The sequence below is a fragment of the Myotis yumanensis genome, unplaced genomic scaffold (assembly GCF_028538775.1).
Source record: "Myotis yumanensis isolate MYYU_CA2020_CCGP unplaced genomic scaffold, mMyoYum1.0.hap1 SCAF_5, whole genome shotgun sequence".
Taxonomy (NCBI): Eukaryota; Metazoa; Chordata; class Mammalia; order Chiroptera; family Vespertilionidae; genus Myotis; species Myotis yumanensis.
This window is the reverse complement of record NW_027223756.1, coordinates 57,333,392-57,349,036: the sequence shown is the minus strand read 5'-3', so window position 1 is coordinate 57,349,036 and position 15,645 is coordinate 57,333,392. Positions and strand designations below refer to the sequence as shown.

The 15,645-nt window shown below is 45.8% G+C and overlaps 2 protein-coding genes and 1 long non-coding RNA gene across 5 annotated transcripts in view; 1 reads left to right on the top strand and 2 right to left on the bottom strand.

Moving 5' to 3' along the window:
• The window catches only part of TMEM131L (transmembrane 131 like), a 145,318-nt gene extending 134,185 nt beyond the window's left edge, over positions 1-11,133 (bottom strand). For all 3 annotated transcript variants that reach the window (XM_070415341.1, XM_070415342.1, XM_070415343.1), the window contains exons 1-3: positions 10,991-11,133; positions 10,219-10,289; positions 3,610-3,653 (exon numbers count right to left, since the gene is read on the bottom strand). In XM_070415341.1, the coding sequence (XP_070271442.1) occupies positions 3,610-3,653; positions 10,219-10,289; positions 10,991-11,114 (239 nt within the window). In that variant the 5' untranslated portion in view covers positions 11,115-11,133. The remainder of the gene's footprint in view (positions 1-3,609; positions 3,654-10,218; positions 10,290-10,990) is intronic.
• A 220-nt stretch (positions 11,134-11,353) lies between these two features.
• LOC139010631 (uncharacterized) lies at positions 11,354-14,117 on the top strand. The gene is made up of 2 exons (XR_011471554.1): positions 11,354-11,940; positions 13,906-14,117. It is a non-coding gene; the product is annotated as an uncharacterized lncRNA (long non-coding RNA).
• MND1 (meiotic nuclear divisions 1) overlaps positions 12,203-15,645 on the bottom strand; it is a 95,291-nt gene continuing 91,848 nt past the window's right edge. Inside the window, exon 8 of the mRNA XM_070415339.1 lies at positions 12,203-12,278. Coding sequence (XP_070271440.1) covers positions 12,250-12,278 — 29 coding nt within the window. The 3' untranslated portion in view covers positions 12,203-12,249. The remainder of the gene's footprint in view (positions 12,279-15,645) is intronic.

Below are 15,645 nucleotides of genomic sequence, written 5' to 3'. Positions count from 1 at the left end.
CCACCCCCGGAGACGCAGCCAGGCCTTCCCAGCTCAACACACATCATCACCTGCCTACCCGCCAGCTCCCCTTGGACATGTCTTATCAAGTCTGAGATTCCTAGGAGACAACCAACCAGACATCCTGATTTCCCTCCCACTAAATCCTTTCCCATCCCAGTCATCATCTCCCCAGAGGCTCAAGCCACATGCCAGCAGCCCTCCGGGACTTCTCTTTTCCTTCCCTCTCCACATCTGCCTCAGGAAGCAATGGGTCTGTTCCACCCCCCAAAATTCATCTCAGAACGTTGCCTATCCCTCCACCCCCACTACGGCCAGCCTAGCCTGACACAGCATCGCATTCCTCCTCATCTTTCCTCGCTCCCATTTACCACAACAGGACTGTGACAGGCTCTGAACTCTGCCCCATAGATGCAAGCTATCCCCGACTGAAAATTTTATGCTGAGCTTAAATGGTCACTAGGAAGTTAATATTGCAGACATCGGCATTTTTTAAAATAAAACTCACAATCACTTTTTAAAATATATTCAGTGAAATCTAAATACCACTGCAATAATATCCATCATCTTCCACTTTCAAAAATTACACAAATGGGCTTTCCTATATTGCTAGATATTTTCTCAAAGAATTTTCACCTAATATACCTTTATGTTCAAAGCCTTTTGCAACAAAACCATGAGTATAAATTGAAATTTTGTTTGTTTTTTAATTTTTCTGTGACCAGAAGGAATAAGTGTTAAATTTTTTTCTTCTGAATTATCATATTTTTATTAGTATGCAATTGATCAAATCAAAAAATTTAGCTATTTATGTATTTTTTACAAAACTTGATAGGTAGTTAAACATGTCAAATTCTATTGAAAATGCATCTTTTACTGGGATGGATAGAACAGCCTCCATCCCCACCCCCAATTGGTTCATGTGAATATCACTTACTACTAGGATGAGATGGGTTAATCAACATCAATTTTATCTCATTTTCCTTGTCTTTTTTTTTCTTAATGTAAGCACTGAAAAAGCTTGTTCACATAAATAGATGTGAATTCAATGAGCTTTGGTGGAGCGCTGTCCCTATATACTCTATGCTCCCTCAATGTTTTATCCAAAAATCACAGAGATCTATCATATATATATATATATATATATATATATATATATATATATGACCTAATAAAAGAGAAACATGCAAATTGACCGCAACTCTGCTATGCCCCAAGCCATGCCTACCAGCCAATCAGAGCAACTATATGCAAATTAACCCAACCAAGATGGCGGCTGGCAGCCACAGAGCTGAAGCAAGCAGGAAGCAGGAGGCTTGGTTGCCCTGGCGATAAAAGAAGCCAAGATTCCCACCTGCCCTGGCTGGCTGTGACCTCTGCTCAAGGCAACAAAGTTTCAATTATAGAAGATAAATAAATCCCAGATACCTGCTTCCAGCCAGCCTCCACTAGGAGCTTGGGTGGCTGGGGACCGTGGCCAGCCTGCAAACAGCCATCAGCCCCTCACCCAGGCTGGCCAGGCACCCCAGCGGGGACCCCTACCCTGAAGGGGCTGTGGCCAGCCTGAAAATGGCCATCAGCCCCTCACACAGGCTGGCCAGGCACCCCAGCAGGACCTCCACCATGATCTGGGACATCTTTCAGGGCAAACCAGCCAGCCCCCACCCATGCACCAGGCCTCTATCCTATATAATAAAAGGGTAATATGCAAATTGACCCTAACAGCAGAACAACTGGGAATGACTGGTCACTAGACACACACTGACCACCAGGGGGCAGACGCTCAATGCAGGAGCTGCCCCCTGGTGGTCAGTGCGCTCCCACAGGGGGAGCTCTGCTCAGCCACAAGCCAGGCTGACGGCTGCCAGCACAGCAGTGGTGGTGGGAGCCTCTCCCGCCTCCTCAGCAACGCTAAGGATGTCCGACTGCCCTCTGCTGGCAAGTGGACATCCCCCAAGGGCTCCCAGGCTGCCAGAGGGATGTCTGACTGCCAGCTTAGGCCCAATCCCACAGGGAGCGGGCCTAAGCCAGCAGGTGGTCATCCCCCGAGGGGTCCCAGACTGCGAGAGGGCATAGGCCGGGCTGAGGGACCACCCCCCCCAGTGAACAAATTTTTGTGCACCGGGCCTCTAGTATATATAAAAAGAGGTAATATGCAAATTAGGCCAGGACACCATAATGGGTCACTGGACAGGAGGACGTTGCGTGCACAGGTGAGGCCTGGAGCGGAGACAGAGACAGAGACAGAGACAGGGGGGCCTGCCCCAGCCAGCACGGCGGCTCAGGCAGCCCCGGAGCGGACACAGGCAGGGGGGCCAGGGGACGCTGCGAGTCAGGCGCAGGTCCCGGCCGCCCGCGGGGCGCCTCCTTGCATGATTTCAATCGCGCGCTGGGCATCTAGTTAAAAATAATTTCTGATGATCTAGCAACTGCCAATTTGATTGGGTCCTCCTTCAATTTTGTTTAAAGTCAACATTTGAAAACTATCAGAGAGTTACAAAAGAATTTGCCATCCAATCACAGTGGATCACTTTCTCCTGACCACTACCAGTATTTCAGATTGCTACTTTGTCTGTCCAAGATGAAGCATATGGTAGGATCAGGGCTGGGTGAGAAGTCTGCTTTTCTTTTGTAAAGTGGAGAAGGATAACTTGCAACCTCAGACAGATGAATTTTATGAGAAAATGTGGATGTTGGGGATCCAAAATCCGATTCCCTGGAAGTTAACCCTGTGCCCAGGTACCACTGATTCTTCAAGTGCCTCCAAGGGACCAGATATCCCAGTGTGACACCGAGTGAGACTGCCCCCATAATGAAAATATTCTCTTGTAAGTGTAGTTGACACCATTCAATTACTAGCCCCTGCTTAAAATCCTTTAATAACTCACTCCACATATTTAAAAAAAATAAAACTCAAACTCCTTACTGTGGCCTCTAAGGTCCTACCACATCTCACTATCACCTGGCCTTCTCCAAGTTCCTGGATTGCTGTCCATGCTTCCCACCTCAGGGCCTTTGCACCTGCTGTCCCCCTCTGCCCAGAGCACGCTCCCTCTACTTGCTGCATGGCTGATCCTGCACATCCTCCAGACCTCAGTTCAAATGTCACCTCCTAAGAGGGGCCTCACCTGACCACCCCATCCAACTCATTATTCTCTATCGCAGCAATCTAGTTCTTGATAAATTCTTTTAACAGCATACCTATTTTGTTTTGTTTACAGTAATGCCTGACTCCCCCGCAACACACAACACAGGCCCTGTTCAGTGTTTTATGTCTAGCATAAAACCCAGAACAGTGCATGATGCTCAATAAATACTTGTAAACAAGATGAAGGATGTAAGCATGCCATGGGAAAAATGAAGTTGGTGGAGTGTGTGTATGTGTGTGTGTGTGTGTGTGTGTGTGTGTGTGTGTTTTAACAGCTTTCTGGACAACCTTATTTTCAAACAAAGCTATATTATTAGAGAGTACAAATACCCCAAATGCCAAAGAGAGAGGTACATTACTGAGAATATTAAGTACACAAGCATACACTTATCCAAGACTCCAGATAGCATCCAAAGTGGGCAGGGCAAATTAGCAGGTATTCGCTGCCATTTTTTTCTTACCTCTGTTCTTGAGAACGCTCCTCCATATCCTCTTCAGAATCACCCTATCGAAAAAGAACATGCTTTAGTTGTCTCAAAGGAGCACAAAATCTCCAAAAGGAAGAGTTCTTCAACTCTCACAGGGGTGATGAACTTTGTAATGAATGTCTAAAATCATGCCCGACACACAGCAGGCATTCAATAAATATTTACTGAAAGAAAGAATAACTTTAGTAAGGAGACTGCTGAATTGCCAAGTGATCCCTCATGTACTCACCGTAAGCACTTTACCTGTTTAAAATTACAATCTGAACATAATCTCAAAATTACTTTGACATCACTTCTCTCCAAAGGCATTTTTCAATGTTTCCGTTTAATCACACAAGATGAAGTTTATTAATAATTAAAATTCCCAAACGTAGAAAATGTAATGTTTCACTCAGAACACTTGATATATTTTGACATCAAGGTAAAAAGGCTGATAAATGTGATTAGTGGCATAAAAATCACTCAAAAGTGATTCCAAAATCTTCTCCCAGACTTACCATCCAAAAGTCTGACCGCTCGTGTCATGTACCAGGAGGGTTTTAAAAAAAAAAAGCCTCTTGAAACAGAAACAGAGGGCAGATCCAATTAAATACTACATTGAAATTTGCTGCCAGGGTTCTTCAGGCACACCAACCTTCCTGTTCCTCCAGCTTCTCTCCGACCCCTGGCTCTCCAGGTAATACTGCCTGGTGCCCTCTTCCGCACCCAACCCCCCACCCCCCCCCACCCGATCCCTGCCAGTCCTACTGGGCCCAGACTTCTCCACACAAATTCCCTCCAAATGTTAACCCACACTTGAAACCATGGGGCCCAAATCCCTATCTCCAGCACCAACTTCTCCCTCAATCACACATTATAGATGCTCAGTGAATGCCTATCTTTGCACAGGAGCCAAGACTCACGTGGTTTTAGTCAACACAGCACATGGGAGGTCCTCCACCGCGTGTGTGGGGTGAACTGATTCACAGCTCCAGCCCTACCGCCAGCTGCCTCCAGGATGCGTGCACGTTGTCTCCCCAAAACAGTTACCAACATCAGACCTACCAACACCAGGGTCCCTGCGGGGTGGCCTCTGTTCTAACTGGTCTCCCTCTGTCAAAGACACATGACACTCCTTGACCCTCGGGCAAACCTTAGGGTCACCACCACACTGCTCTCCTCCCCTCACTCCAACCATAATGACCCCCCACCCAGGCCTGCATTACCACCACAGATGGGGCTTTCTGCTCTGTTGAAGACGTGTGCCTTCGACCCATCCTGGGAGTCACTGCGAGGCCAATCTTCCTCAACATCAATCACTTACCCCCCACATGGTGTGGACCCAGCATTCAATGTCCCTGTGCTACTCTCTGCTCAAGAGCCTCCCATGGCTCCCCAACGTCGAGTCAGATATATTCCAAGCTCCTTAGCCTGGAAGTGAGCCGTTGTCAATTGACCTTGACATACCCATCACAATCGCTGCAGCCAGGCTTCAGCAGGGTCTCTGGGCTCCAGGTAAAAACACCAGCATAAAACACTCTGAACCTTCACCCATGTGAGTGAGGCTCTAGGCTCAGCCCCAATGCAGATCTCTAGCTGACTCCCCATGCACTCTGCTCCTCCTCTCTCCCTTCAGTTCCTACATTTCAGCACTTGATTGTTATCTCAGGGTATTACCAGCCTTATCTCCCCAGCAACACCAAGCTCTCAAAAGGCAGGGACCAAATCCTGTAATCTGCTCCCTCCACCAGAGGCAGGGGTGGGTGGGGGTGGGCAAAATGGGTGCAGGTGCTCAAAAGGTACACACTTCCAGTTATAAAATAAGTAAATCGTGAGGATATAATGTACAGCATGGTGACTATGGTGAATAATGCTGTACTGCATATTTGAAAGTTGCTCTGAGAGTAAATTTTAAAAGTTCTCATCACAAGAAAAAAAAATGTGTGACTATGTACCAAGACAGATGTTAACTAGACTGACTGGTGATCAGTTTACAATATACACGAACAGCAAAGCATTATGCTTTATACCTGAAACTAATATGTTATATGTCAAGTATACCTCAATAAAAAATGTTTTAATAAAGGTAATTTAAAAATACTAGTGGATATGACTATTTTTGAAAACTTCATTAAGCAAATTTTTCCAAATCAAAAGAGAACCTGAAAATTATTTCCCTCAGGTCCAGGAACTTTATCACAATAACACTTTCTTGGCCAGGCTGTGCTAACATTCATACAATAGTGTATCTGGTAGTGGCCAAGAGCATGGGCTCTGGAGCCAAACACCTCCTGGGTTCGAATTGCGCCACTGCTATTTTCTCAAGGCCTTGGGCAAGCTATAGGATGACTTGGGAGCCTCCGTTTCCTCACCTGTGAAATCAGGTCTTCATAATCCCTACTTCTTAGCATAGTAGCACGAGATAATACTCATCAAGTGCTTAAACAGTGCCGGTTAGTCTTCAGCCCCTGTTAGTTATTATTTTTTTTATATTGATAGTGGAAGTAGACGAAAACAAAAATAAATCTCTATGACAAAAGGATTTCCAAATACCCGGTAATGATTTGCCGACTGGAGCAAGATGCCGTTACATCACACGGTACCTGAGATAACAGAGTCTCAGTCAGTGTCCCAGTTCCCCTTTCACTTTCTATCACTTTCCGTTATCTACTCTCACTCAGGCTTAAGGGGGTAAATTTAAACAGACATGAGATTTTTAAAGGCGGATCCCAGGGGCCTCCGTGTGCCAGGCCCCCTGCGGGGTGTTTGCCAGAGGAGCAGGGGACCTACCATCCCAGACCAGACCAATGAGGTCTGTTTCATTGGTTCCAGCTGCTCCTACTCAGCATCCACGTCTGCAACCTAACCCGGGGAGTCTGGAAGGAGGCTTCTCATCTCAGCCAAGTCTGAAGGGATTAAAAGAACACATTCAAGATTGCCCTTCCAGCTTCTAGAACTGATACAAAAATGTGATTATTAAACAATAATAGGAAACCAATGCTGAATGCATTGGGCCTGCCATCTTCAGAACTGAATACCCTATTAATTGGGGAACTGGACAACACAGAGACAACTGCTTCTCCCCTCCCAGGAAGAACTCATGGGCTACTACTGAGTGCCTACTGCATACAGAACATTGTGGTTACATTGGGGCAACCAGCTTAGAAGACCAAACCCTCTTAAGGGGAACTAAATTAGGGCAACAAGACAAAGCAAAATATCCAGACACTCAAGAAACTCAAAGAGGGAGAAATAAAGGTGCCACTGCCAAGCTAGGAGTCAGGAAGGACCGTCCCTGTTCAAAGAGCAGGGCAACAGCACCAGTCCTTTCATTCAACAGAAACATCTTGGGCCTGCTCGGCCAAGACTCGGGCTGAAGTCAGTGTCCCAGAGGACTGACAGGAGCAACAACAGTCAAGGTCAGAATGCGGAAGGTCCAGAGGGCCAGAGCAGGTCAAGTGGATGGCAGAGAATCACAGAAGGTTTTTGACCTTGAAGGTGAAGTAAGAAGTTGGGCAAAGCGGTATCTTGCACACATGCAATTACTTCTTGCACATGCTATTGCTACACCACCACCACTTTCGATACAGTGTGATGAAGTGTGGTCACGTGAAGCAAAGTCAAAGGAAAGGACAAATTCTGTAAATCTAAGAATAAAAACCACGGTTTTTTCCTTCCTTCTCATTATCGCAATGGATAGTTTCTATCTTCCTACACCAAACTATTATAGGACATAAAAGAGCATATTGCATAAAGATATAAATAATACAATTCATCTGTATGGCTGGAGGGCACAGAATAGCCCTGAGCTATCTGCACAGGTCAGCCCCTTCAAAGCAGGAAAACTGTTCCATGCTCTCCAATGACCGAATCATTGGGGGACGGGTGGATACTGCCAAAGTAACAGGCAGCATATAGTAAGTGCTTACTCAGTTCCATTATTACACCCATTTTGCAGATGAAGAAACTGAGGTCAGAGAGGTGAAAAATGATGGAGCAGGGAGTCAAATCCTGGAAAGCTGGCCAGAGGGTCTGGCAGTTTAAACCAATTCAATTATTACATTTGGTTTTACTAATGATGCATTACTAAAATTCTTGATCTACTTTGAGACCCATTAGAAAACAAAAGGTCCAATCAACAGAAAACATTTCCAAACTAAATAACTGTATAAATAACTAGTGTTGGCAAATGTCAGTATTTGATTTTTAAATGCCACATCTTCTGATGCTCCTATTTCAACTGTAATTAAAAAATTGTAGCTTCTGAAGCCATCTTTAGGTCTTTCTAAATGAAAGGAACCCAATCTACAAGCTAAGTAAGCAGAAAACCCTCAAATTTAAATAACACCTATAAATATTATCTTTCCATCGGACTTCATGACACACATGAGGAAGCTTTTCTGAAAAAAATTAAAACTACTTTGAGAAGAATTCCCTAAAAATAACTTTCTTCAGAACTCGCTGCAGTTTTTATATACATGTAAGATATATCTATACTATATGTGTGTATATTTATGCAGTTTTGATATATATACACATAATGCAGTTTAAATAGACAGCTATAGATAGATCTATATCTTTCCTCACCCCACCCAGGTATATGCAGGATAAGTCTCTAAAAGAAACTCATATAGAGATGAAGTATTTGGAAAATTACTTTGAATATACCAGTTTCACTTTCACTACAGCTTTCATTAAGGTAGCTTAGCTATAAATGCTTCTATAGTGAGCACTCCAGAAAGACAGCTCCTAAATTCTAAGGCTTTTTTACCACAACAAAGTGTATTATACATATAAACAAAACCAGAAATTAGGAATTTCATACAATAATGCCTGAGCCTATAACAAAATCCTATCAGGGGCCTGACACTTCCATCTCTCAGCAGAGTGACTAAATCTTCAACTAATGCAACAATCAATCAGAGTCTATCCTTTCCTTTTCTTCAGCTTAGGTGGGCTTCCAACACTAACCAGTAAGAGGCAGAGGCTACAAGTGAGTAAAAAAGCAATGAATATAGATATACACCAGGGCTTCTCCATGGGGCACTTCTGCTCCCCAGGGACACTTGGCTACATCTGGAGACATGTTTAGCGGTCACACTGGGGGAAAGAGAGGGAGAGGTGAGTGCCACTGGCATCTAGTGGGTAGAGGCAGAAATGCTCTAACTGCTTGACATCCTCCAGGGCCCAGGACGGCCCCCACCCCAAAGAATTCTCCAGCCCAAAATGTCACTCATGCCGCTCCTGAATGACTCTGATCTATACAGATATAACTGTATTTTTTTAACACTAAATACTTCAAATGTTAAGTGTGGTTCTCTCCATAGAGGTATGAACAATTTCTGATTTGTTCATTTTATCTTTCGGTATGTTTCAAACCTTCAACAATACACATCTGTTATTTATAATGAGGGAAAACCTCCATTTGGGAATAAACTTTTAAGATGAAGGCAGGCTATTTGCTCCCATCCTGCTGGGGCTTTTTCTCAAAGGACTGGTCTTATTCAGCCTACTGGCCTTAGGGAAGGTCCAGAAAAAAGTTCCTCTAAAAATCACCTCTCCGCCTTGAAGCTGTTATTTATTAGCTCTGGTTAAAATGAATATTACAAATATCTCAAAACCAGCACTCTAAATGCTTCACATAGGAGGGAGAAAATTGAAATGTAAAACTGCACAGCCTGGCCAGTGAAGTTATAGCTAGACATCCTGTTTTTCTAAACAGCCACAAGAGACAGCATAGAACCAAGTGCTCCACCAATGTGGCAGTAACGAACATCTTAAAAATTGTGGCACACAGGCTGAATATCCCCTTATAATTCAAACCACTTCTCCACAAAGGGGGAAAGTGCGTTTGGGGTCCCTACTGTCCATGCTGAGAAACAGTCAGCAATATTATATTTAAATGTGCACATCTTCAGCCAATGAGGATTTCTCCTGAAAGTTAAACCGTAAACACAAAAGCTTTGCAGTACTGTGTCTATTGCGGCAGTAAACCCTGTTATGATGCCACAGATTCCAATAAAATGTTAGTATTTATTTTTTTTCCAAATGCAATCATTGTGTCATATGGGGAGGAAACCCCAAACAGGAAATTCAAGTTGTATTCTAACAGGAATTAAAGGCACTGGGGGGGGGGGGGGGGGGGGGGGAATCCAAGATTACAATCCTTTAAAGTCACATCTTCATCCCAAAGCTACTTAACGATAATGGCAAGTACCATCTCTAATCAATCAATATTCCTGTTGTCCTCACACACGCTGCACCAGGTCGCTTAAAGAACAGGGCACACGTCCCTCGCCCACCCAGGACCACAGCTGGCCCAGGGGCCCGCCCTTCGCCTCTGTACAGCAGGCCCGGCCCTGCTGAGGTGGCCTCAGCTCCCACCTCCTGAACTTGGGGCCGGCGTGACTCACGCCCTGTCACATGGCGCGGGAGGAGGCTGGGAAGGCCACCGTTGCCAGGTGTTCAGGCTTGGCCCGACCGTTTATTTGCCTTGCAAAGTGGCCCGAGCGCCTGTGCCACTGGGGGGCCGGCGGCCTCCTGGCCTCTCCACAGGCGCACCCCACCCCCCCCCACCCCGCCCTGTCACCTGACCGTCCTCACCTGAGTGGGCAACAGGAGTTCTCCTTCTTCTGCCTGCCACAGCTCCACCACGTTCGGCAAGGGCTCAATCGCTACACGAACCAAAAAACACACCGAGTTTTTAATGCACGGAAAAGAAACGCTTCCTGTTCCCCTACCGTCCCCCATGCACCCGCCTCACCCAAACAAGTCTCCCTTTCCTTCTAAAAGCCCAGGCCACCCGAGAAGGGAGCCAAGGATGTGAACACAATGGACGGGGTGTGAGCCGGCGGTCCCCGTGACAGAGAGGCGACCGCGAGCAGGGCCGGGGGGTCTGGCTCTGGGGGACCGATCGGAGGCCGCCCCGCTGGCTGCTCTGCGCTCGCATCCCGCAGCATCTGGGGCGGGCATCTGCAGGATGGGTCCCGGGCGGCCCGGCTCGGGGAACAAAGCTGCAGGAAGCCGGGCCGCGGCGGGGCCCTAGCGCGCGCCACACAAAGCGGGGGCTGCGCCCGGGGTGCCGGGGGGCCGCGCACAAAGGCTCCGGGGCGCGCGCGGCTAGCGGTCCGCACGGTCCCCCAGCCCCGCGACTTCCCAGCTTTCTGTTTGCATGGGGGCGGGGAAGGCGGGAGGGGACGCTGCGGTTAGAAAATGTTATCAGCCAAGAATTGCAACCGCTTTCCTTCCTCCTCCTGCCCCATTCCCTTTCCTCCCCTCGTCCTCTAATAGATTTCAGCAGTTCCCTACAAGAAAGAGAAGGGGGGGGGGGGGGCAGGGTGGAGAGGAAAAGCCAGCGGAGCGGCGCAAGGCTGACCTTGTCCCTGAGCCCCTCCCGGGCGACAGCAGGGCAGGAGGACCTGGAAGACGCCCAGCAGGAGGTTCACGGCCGCGGCGGTGCGGCAGTAGCAGCCGGGCTGCGGGCGTCGGAGCCCCGCCATGCTGCTGCTCGCGCTTCCCTCGGTGCTCGCCGCGCTCGCCGCTTGCTCGCTGGCGCCCTGGCTGCCTCGCCCCGGGCCCGCCCCCGCCGCCCGCCGGGCCCGCCCCGCCGCCGCCCCCGCCCCCGCCCTCGCCGCCGCCGCAGCTGCTGCTGCAGCTCCAGCCCCGGGCGCGCCGCTCGTCCTGCGCGCGTGTGTGCCACAGATAGGGGGGGGACGGAACGCGGCGGGGTGCGGGGAACGTGGACAATGCGAACGCCTCGGCCGCGGGCGCCCCGCCCCGGCGCAGAGCTCAGGGCTGCGAGTCTGCCCCAATCTGCGGGGCGCAGGCACTTTCTGCGGCTGTGACTTCGAGCTGCCGGGAGGGACTGTCGCCAAGTGCGATTTCAACATTTTGAGGGGGTAGGGGGGCTTCGCTTTGTTTAGGGTTATTGCCCATCGGCAGGGGGGCGACGGTGGGTGGTGGGAGTGAGGAGTCGCCCAGCGAGAAGCCTGAGACAGGATATTAGTGGAAATAATGCAGTGGTTGTCAGGAAATGCGAGTGCAGCCACATGGCTACTGCCAGTTCTGCAGCGAGGATATCCGGTGGCTGCAAAGTCTGTAATTTAGAATAAAAAGAGCTCTCCCAAGACCCGAGAGGCTGACCTCAGCGCCGCGTGGCGGTGGTGCGCCCGGCGCCCTCCGTGGAGACGATCCAGCTTGTGACAGGTGGGGAAGCCTCTTCCTAGAGGATTTGTAGCTTCAAAGATCTTGCAAATACTCCCCTTCGGATTCATGTTGCAAAATTCAGCCAGCCTCTTCTGCAACATGGTGGGGGTCGAGGACGTGGTAAGTTGCCTGTTTCTAACATTAACAGGATAATAGAAGCAATACTTGAAAATACATTTTCTAGCCCTATTTTTTGATGCTTAGAACAGAAAACTACGTCTAAGATCTGAGATCTCTTTTAATATCATACAAAGATTTATTCAAGAATCTATTTGCATCACCTGGAAGTATTGACAATCTTCAGATCCCCCCCCCCCCCCCATTCATTTGCTGCTTCCAGAGTAGCTTGTATGAAATTCAGAGAATATGAGCAGTGTAGAATCAAGAAGGAAAGTGACCGGGGCACACCTGTCTGCTTGCGTTGATCCTCTACTTAATTGCTTCTGGTGCCTTGCAGTCTAGACAATGGAAAAGCGGTGGTCAAATAGCGGGACAGATGCCGGAGGACTAAATCAATTAGAATTTCCTCTCTCTCTCTCTCTCTCTCTCTCTCTCTCTCTCTCTCTCTCTCTCTCTCTGACATAATACAGTACTGTAAGCCCGGTCTCACACTGTGTCTGGACAAAACTCTAAACAAGGTTAAATAGCCTAATTGCTGGGCCAGTCTGCTTATTTCCTTAGCAAGTCTCTCCAGTCCCATTCCAATATGTCCCTTTATTTCTCTTCATGTCATTCTCTAGGTTTGTATTTGCCCTTTGGATCTGAAGATTCTCCATGGTGTTAAAGGGCCTCTTGTGACAAGAATACTTGCACAGCCCCATTAGGCAGTAACTGCATCCTCAAAGTTTGTTTTTAAATGAAAGTTCTCACATTGGCCTAGTTATTTACAACATGTATTTTTTAAGACCTGTTATGACTATACTACTCAGAAAGGAGACCAAGCAAAAACTGATGGCCTAATAGGTTTTACTAAACAGGCCGAATAAAAAGTCGTGGCACAAAACTTCTTTACTAACTTTTAAATAATTTTACTTTTTTACTACAAGTCTTTCCCACACCAACCAGTATCACAGAATCAATGGAAATGACTTAAAGAAAGAGAAAAATAGCTGTGGCCCATGTATAAACACAGCTCTATTTTGTTCTCCTGGAACCTTTTAAAGGCCTGCTTGATTTTCCACGTTGTGGTCTTGTGGACTTTGCAAAGTGGGTAATGCTATTTGACTGTTGTTCAAAAGGCCAGAAACATGTATCTGCAGTGCCAAGGGGTTGGAGAGGGATACAGGATTACACAGCTGTCTTCTTAGATAAATCTGACCCACTGAGCCTTCTCTGGAGTTATTTTTCATGCTGACTCATGAACAACAGGAAAGTTATGGCCCATTAAGTAGCATCCATGTTTTGAAGTAAACTTGTTCTCCAAAGAAGACTCTTGTGTCATTTGTGCTAGATTTCCACTGTTCCCCTGTGGATAGTCGATATTTAGTTATCAGGGGATATTAGACCTGGAAAAATTTTGGCTAATAAGTAATAGCCCAGCTGCCTCATTTACAAAAGAAATTGAAGCCCAGAAATGATGAGAAATACCAACTTATAGTGGCAGAGTTATGAAATAATGTTCACTGAAAACAATTTAATATAAACATGAAGGAACTTTTTATGCAAATTATACGCAGTAAAGCGAGGAACAGGCACTAAGGAGATATCTCACTAGAGTACATAAATTTTAAATTAGATCCATGTAAGTTAAGATGTTTTTATAAATTAAAAAATCAAACCTAAAATTGATAGTCTATACTTATTTTTTAAAATACACAAGATATTGCCCTAACCGGTTTGGCTCAGTGAAAGGTCCCAGGTTCAATTCTGGTCAAGGGCATGTACCTTGGTTGTGGGCACATCCCCAGTAGGAGGTGTGCAGGAGGCAGCTGATGGATGTTTCTCTCTCATCGATGTTTCTAACTCTATCCTTCTCCCTTCTTCTCTGTAAAAAAATCAATAAAATATATTTTTAAAAAAATACACTAGATATTGATCATGCTTTTGACTTACTTTACCTTTGTTCTTTTTTTCTTAATGAAACAGACATTTGTACAGATGACTACCAAGCAAGTCTATAAATGTGAGTTACATCTTAACACATCCTGCATAAAACTGACAGTGAAGCGTCAAGCCCAAATCACCTATCTTTATTCCAGAGAAGATTCAACATACAAGGACACAAGCGGTTGATGAAATGAGAAAATGTATGGCAAGCATCTGGTGTAGGTGATCAATAAATGCTGGTGATGAAATAATCATGTATTCACATTGGGGGGCCATGACAGAACTTTCATTAATATGGTAAATTTGATACTGATCATCAATGACTTGAATTTCCATATTATCATTCATTACCATATCATTTATCACTCAGGCTGGAAATGGAAATGACTAATGAAAATGTACATGTAACAGCTGTTAGGTGGCTTATCTATCCATCCATTTTGGGCCTCATTCCAATCTTGACAACAAAACCATGTGTTTCCTCAAACCACCCCCACTGTCAAGCTGGGATCCAAGCTCATCCTTGCCTGGAGGGAAATGCCCCGAGGGGTGGTTTTCAGCAGAGCAGAAACCTCACAGTTAACGTCAGGTGCTCCTGAGATGCAAACTGCCCCCTGGACTCAGGAGAACCTTCTTACTCTAACTGAATTCCATGTCATCTCATCTCAGAAAGCCTCGCTTGGGGTACACTGGATAAGGATTCACTTCTTAAACTACTCTGTTGTGTTAAACAATTGTCCTTTTCCATTATGGGAACATGGAGCAATTTGGGGGAGCATCAGCATTCATAGTTAAATATAGTCACCTTTCTTATTTTTTCCAAAACTCAAAAAAATGTACACTGAAAAGGGCAAACGTTACTGTACATCCATTAAAATTAAGCTGTTTAAAATGAATTTTTTAAAGAAATAACTTTTTTAAATGTTTTAAGACATTTTTAAATATCTTTTTTAAGGCTAGAATGTGATATGTACAGGATACTCAAGTCCTGCTAGATATCTAATTATGATTAAATGAATGACACAGGAATAAAAACAAATAGTTACCTTTCCAGTTTCCCTTGCAACATGACATGGCTATTAGGTCTAGTTCTGGTCAAAGAGAGATAGCAGATTTCTGTTGACATGGTTTCAAAGAAAGCTATTGTTTTCTTAATGGAAAGGAAGAGATTCAGCTAGTACAGATCTTCTGCTCTGTATCCTTCCAGCTGGAATATAGATGTGATGGCCAGAGGTCTGCAGCCATCAGGCAAGCCTGAGGGAAAAGCTATCAGTTGAGGACTGATGGATTAAAAAGGCAGAATAAGTCTAGATCCTTGGTGGAATTATGGAATTGCTAGATCGTCTGCCTTTAGCTATCTTGTTTTGTACGGAAAAGTAACCCCTTCTTACTGCAGACAGGTTTTCTATTACAGATAGCCAAGTTAAAGAAAGAAAGAAAAAAAAAGTCAATCAAAACAAAAATGAAATTAAACAATCATCCTTATAAATAAGCAGCCTCAAAGGCAGTAACAGAATGTTCATATAACAAGGGGAGGGGGAATGGCAAACTAGTACTTGGTTTATAAGTACAGATTAACAACTATTGTGCATAATTTTATATAAAAGTAGCAAAGTAGGTAAAAGCGACAAAAGTACAAACTGATTAGACAGCTGCAGAGACACCGTGCTAATCACTTAGCAAATTAGTTTATTCTCCAAAGGACAGTGCTATCACGGAGGCCATCAACTTTGGTCTCTGCAGTAGCCCCCCTGGCATATGCGACATACAGCTCTGGGT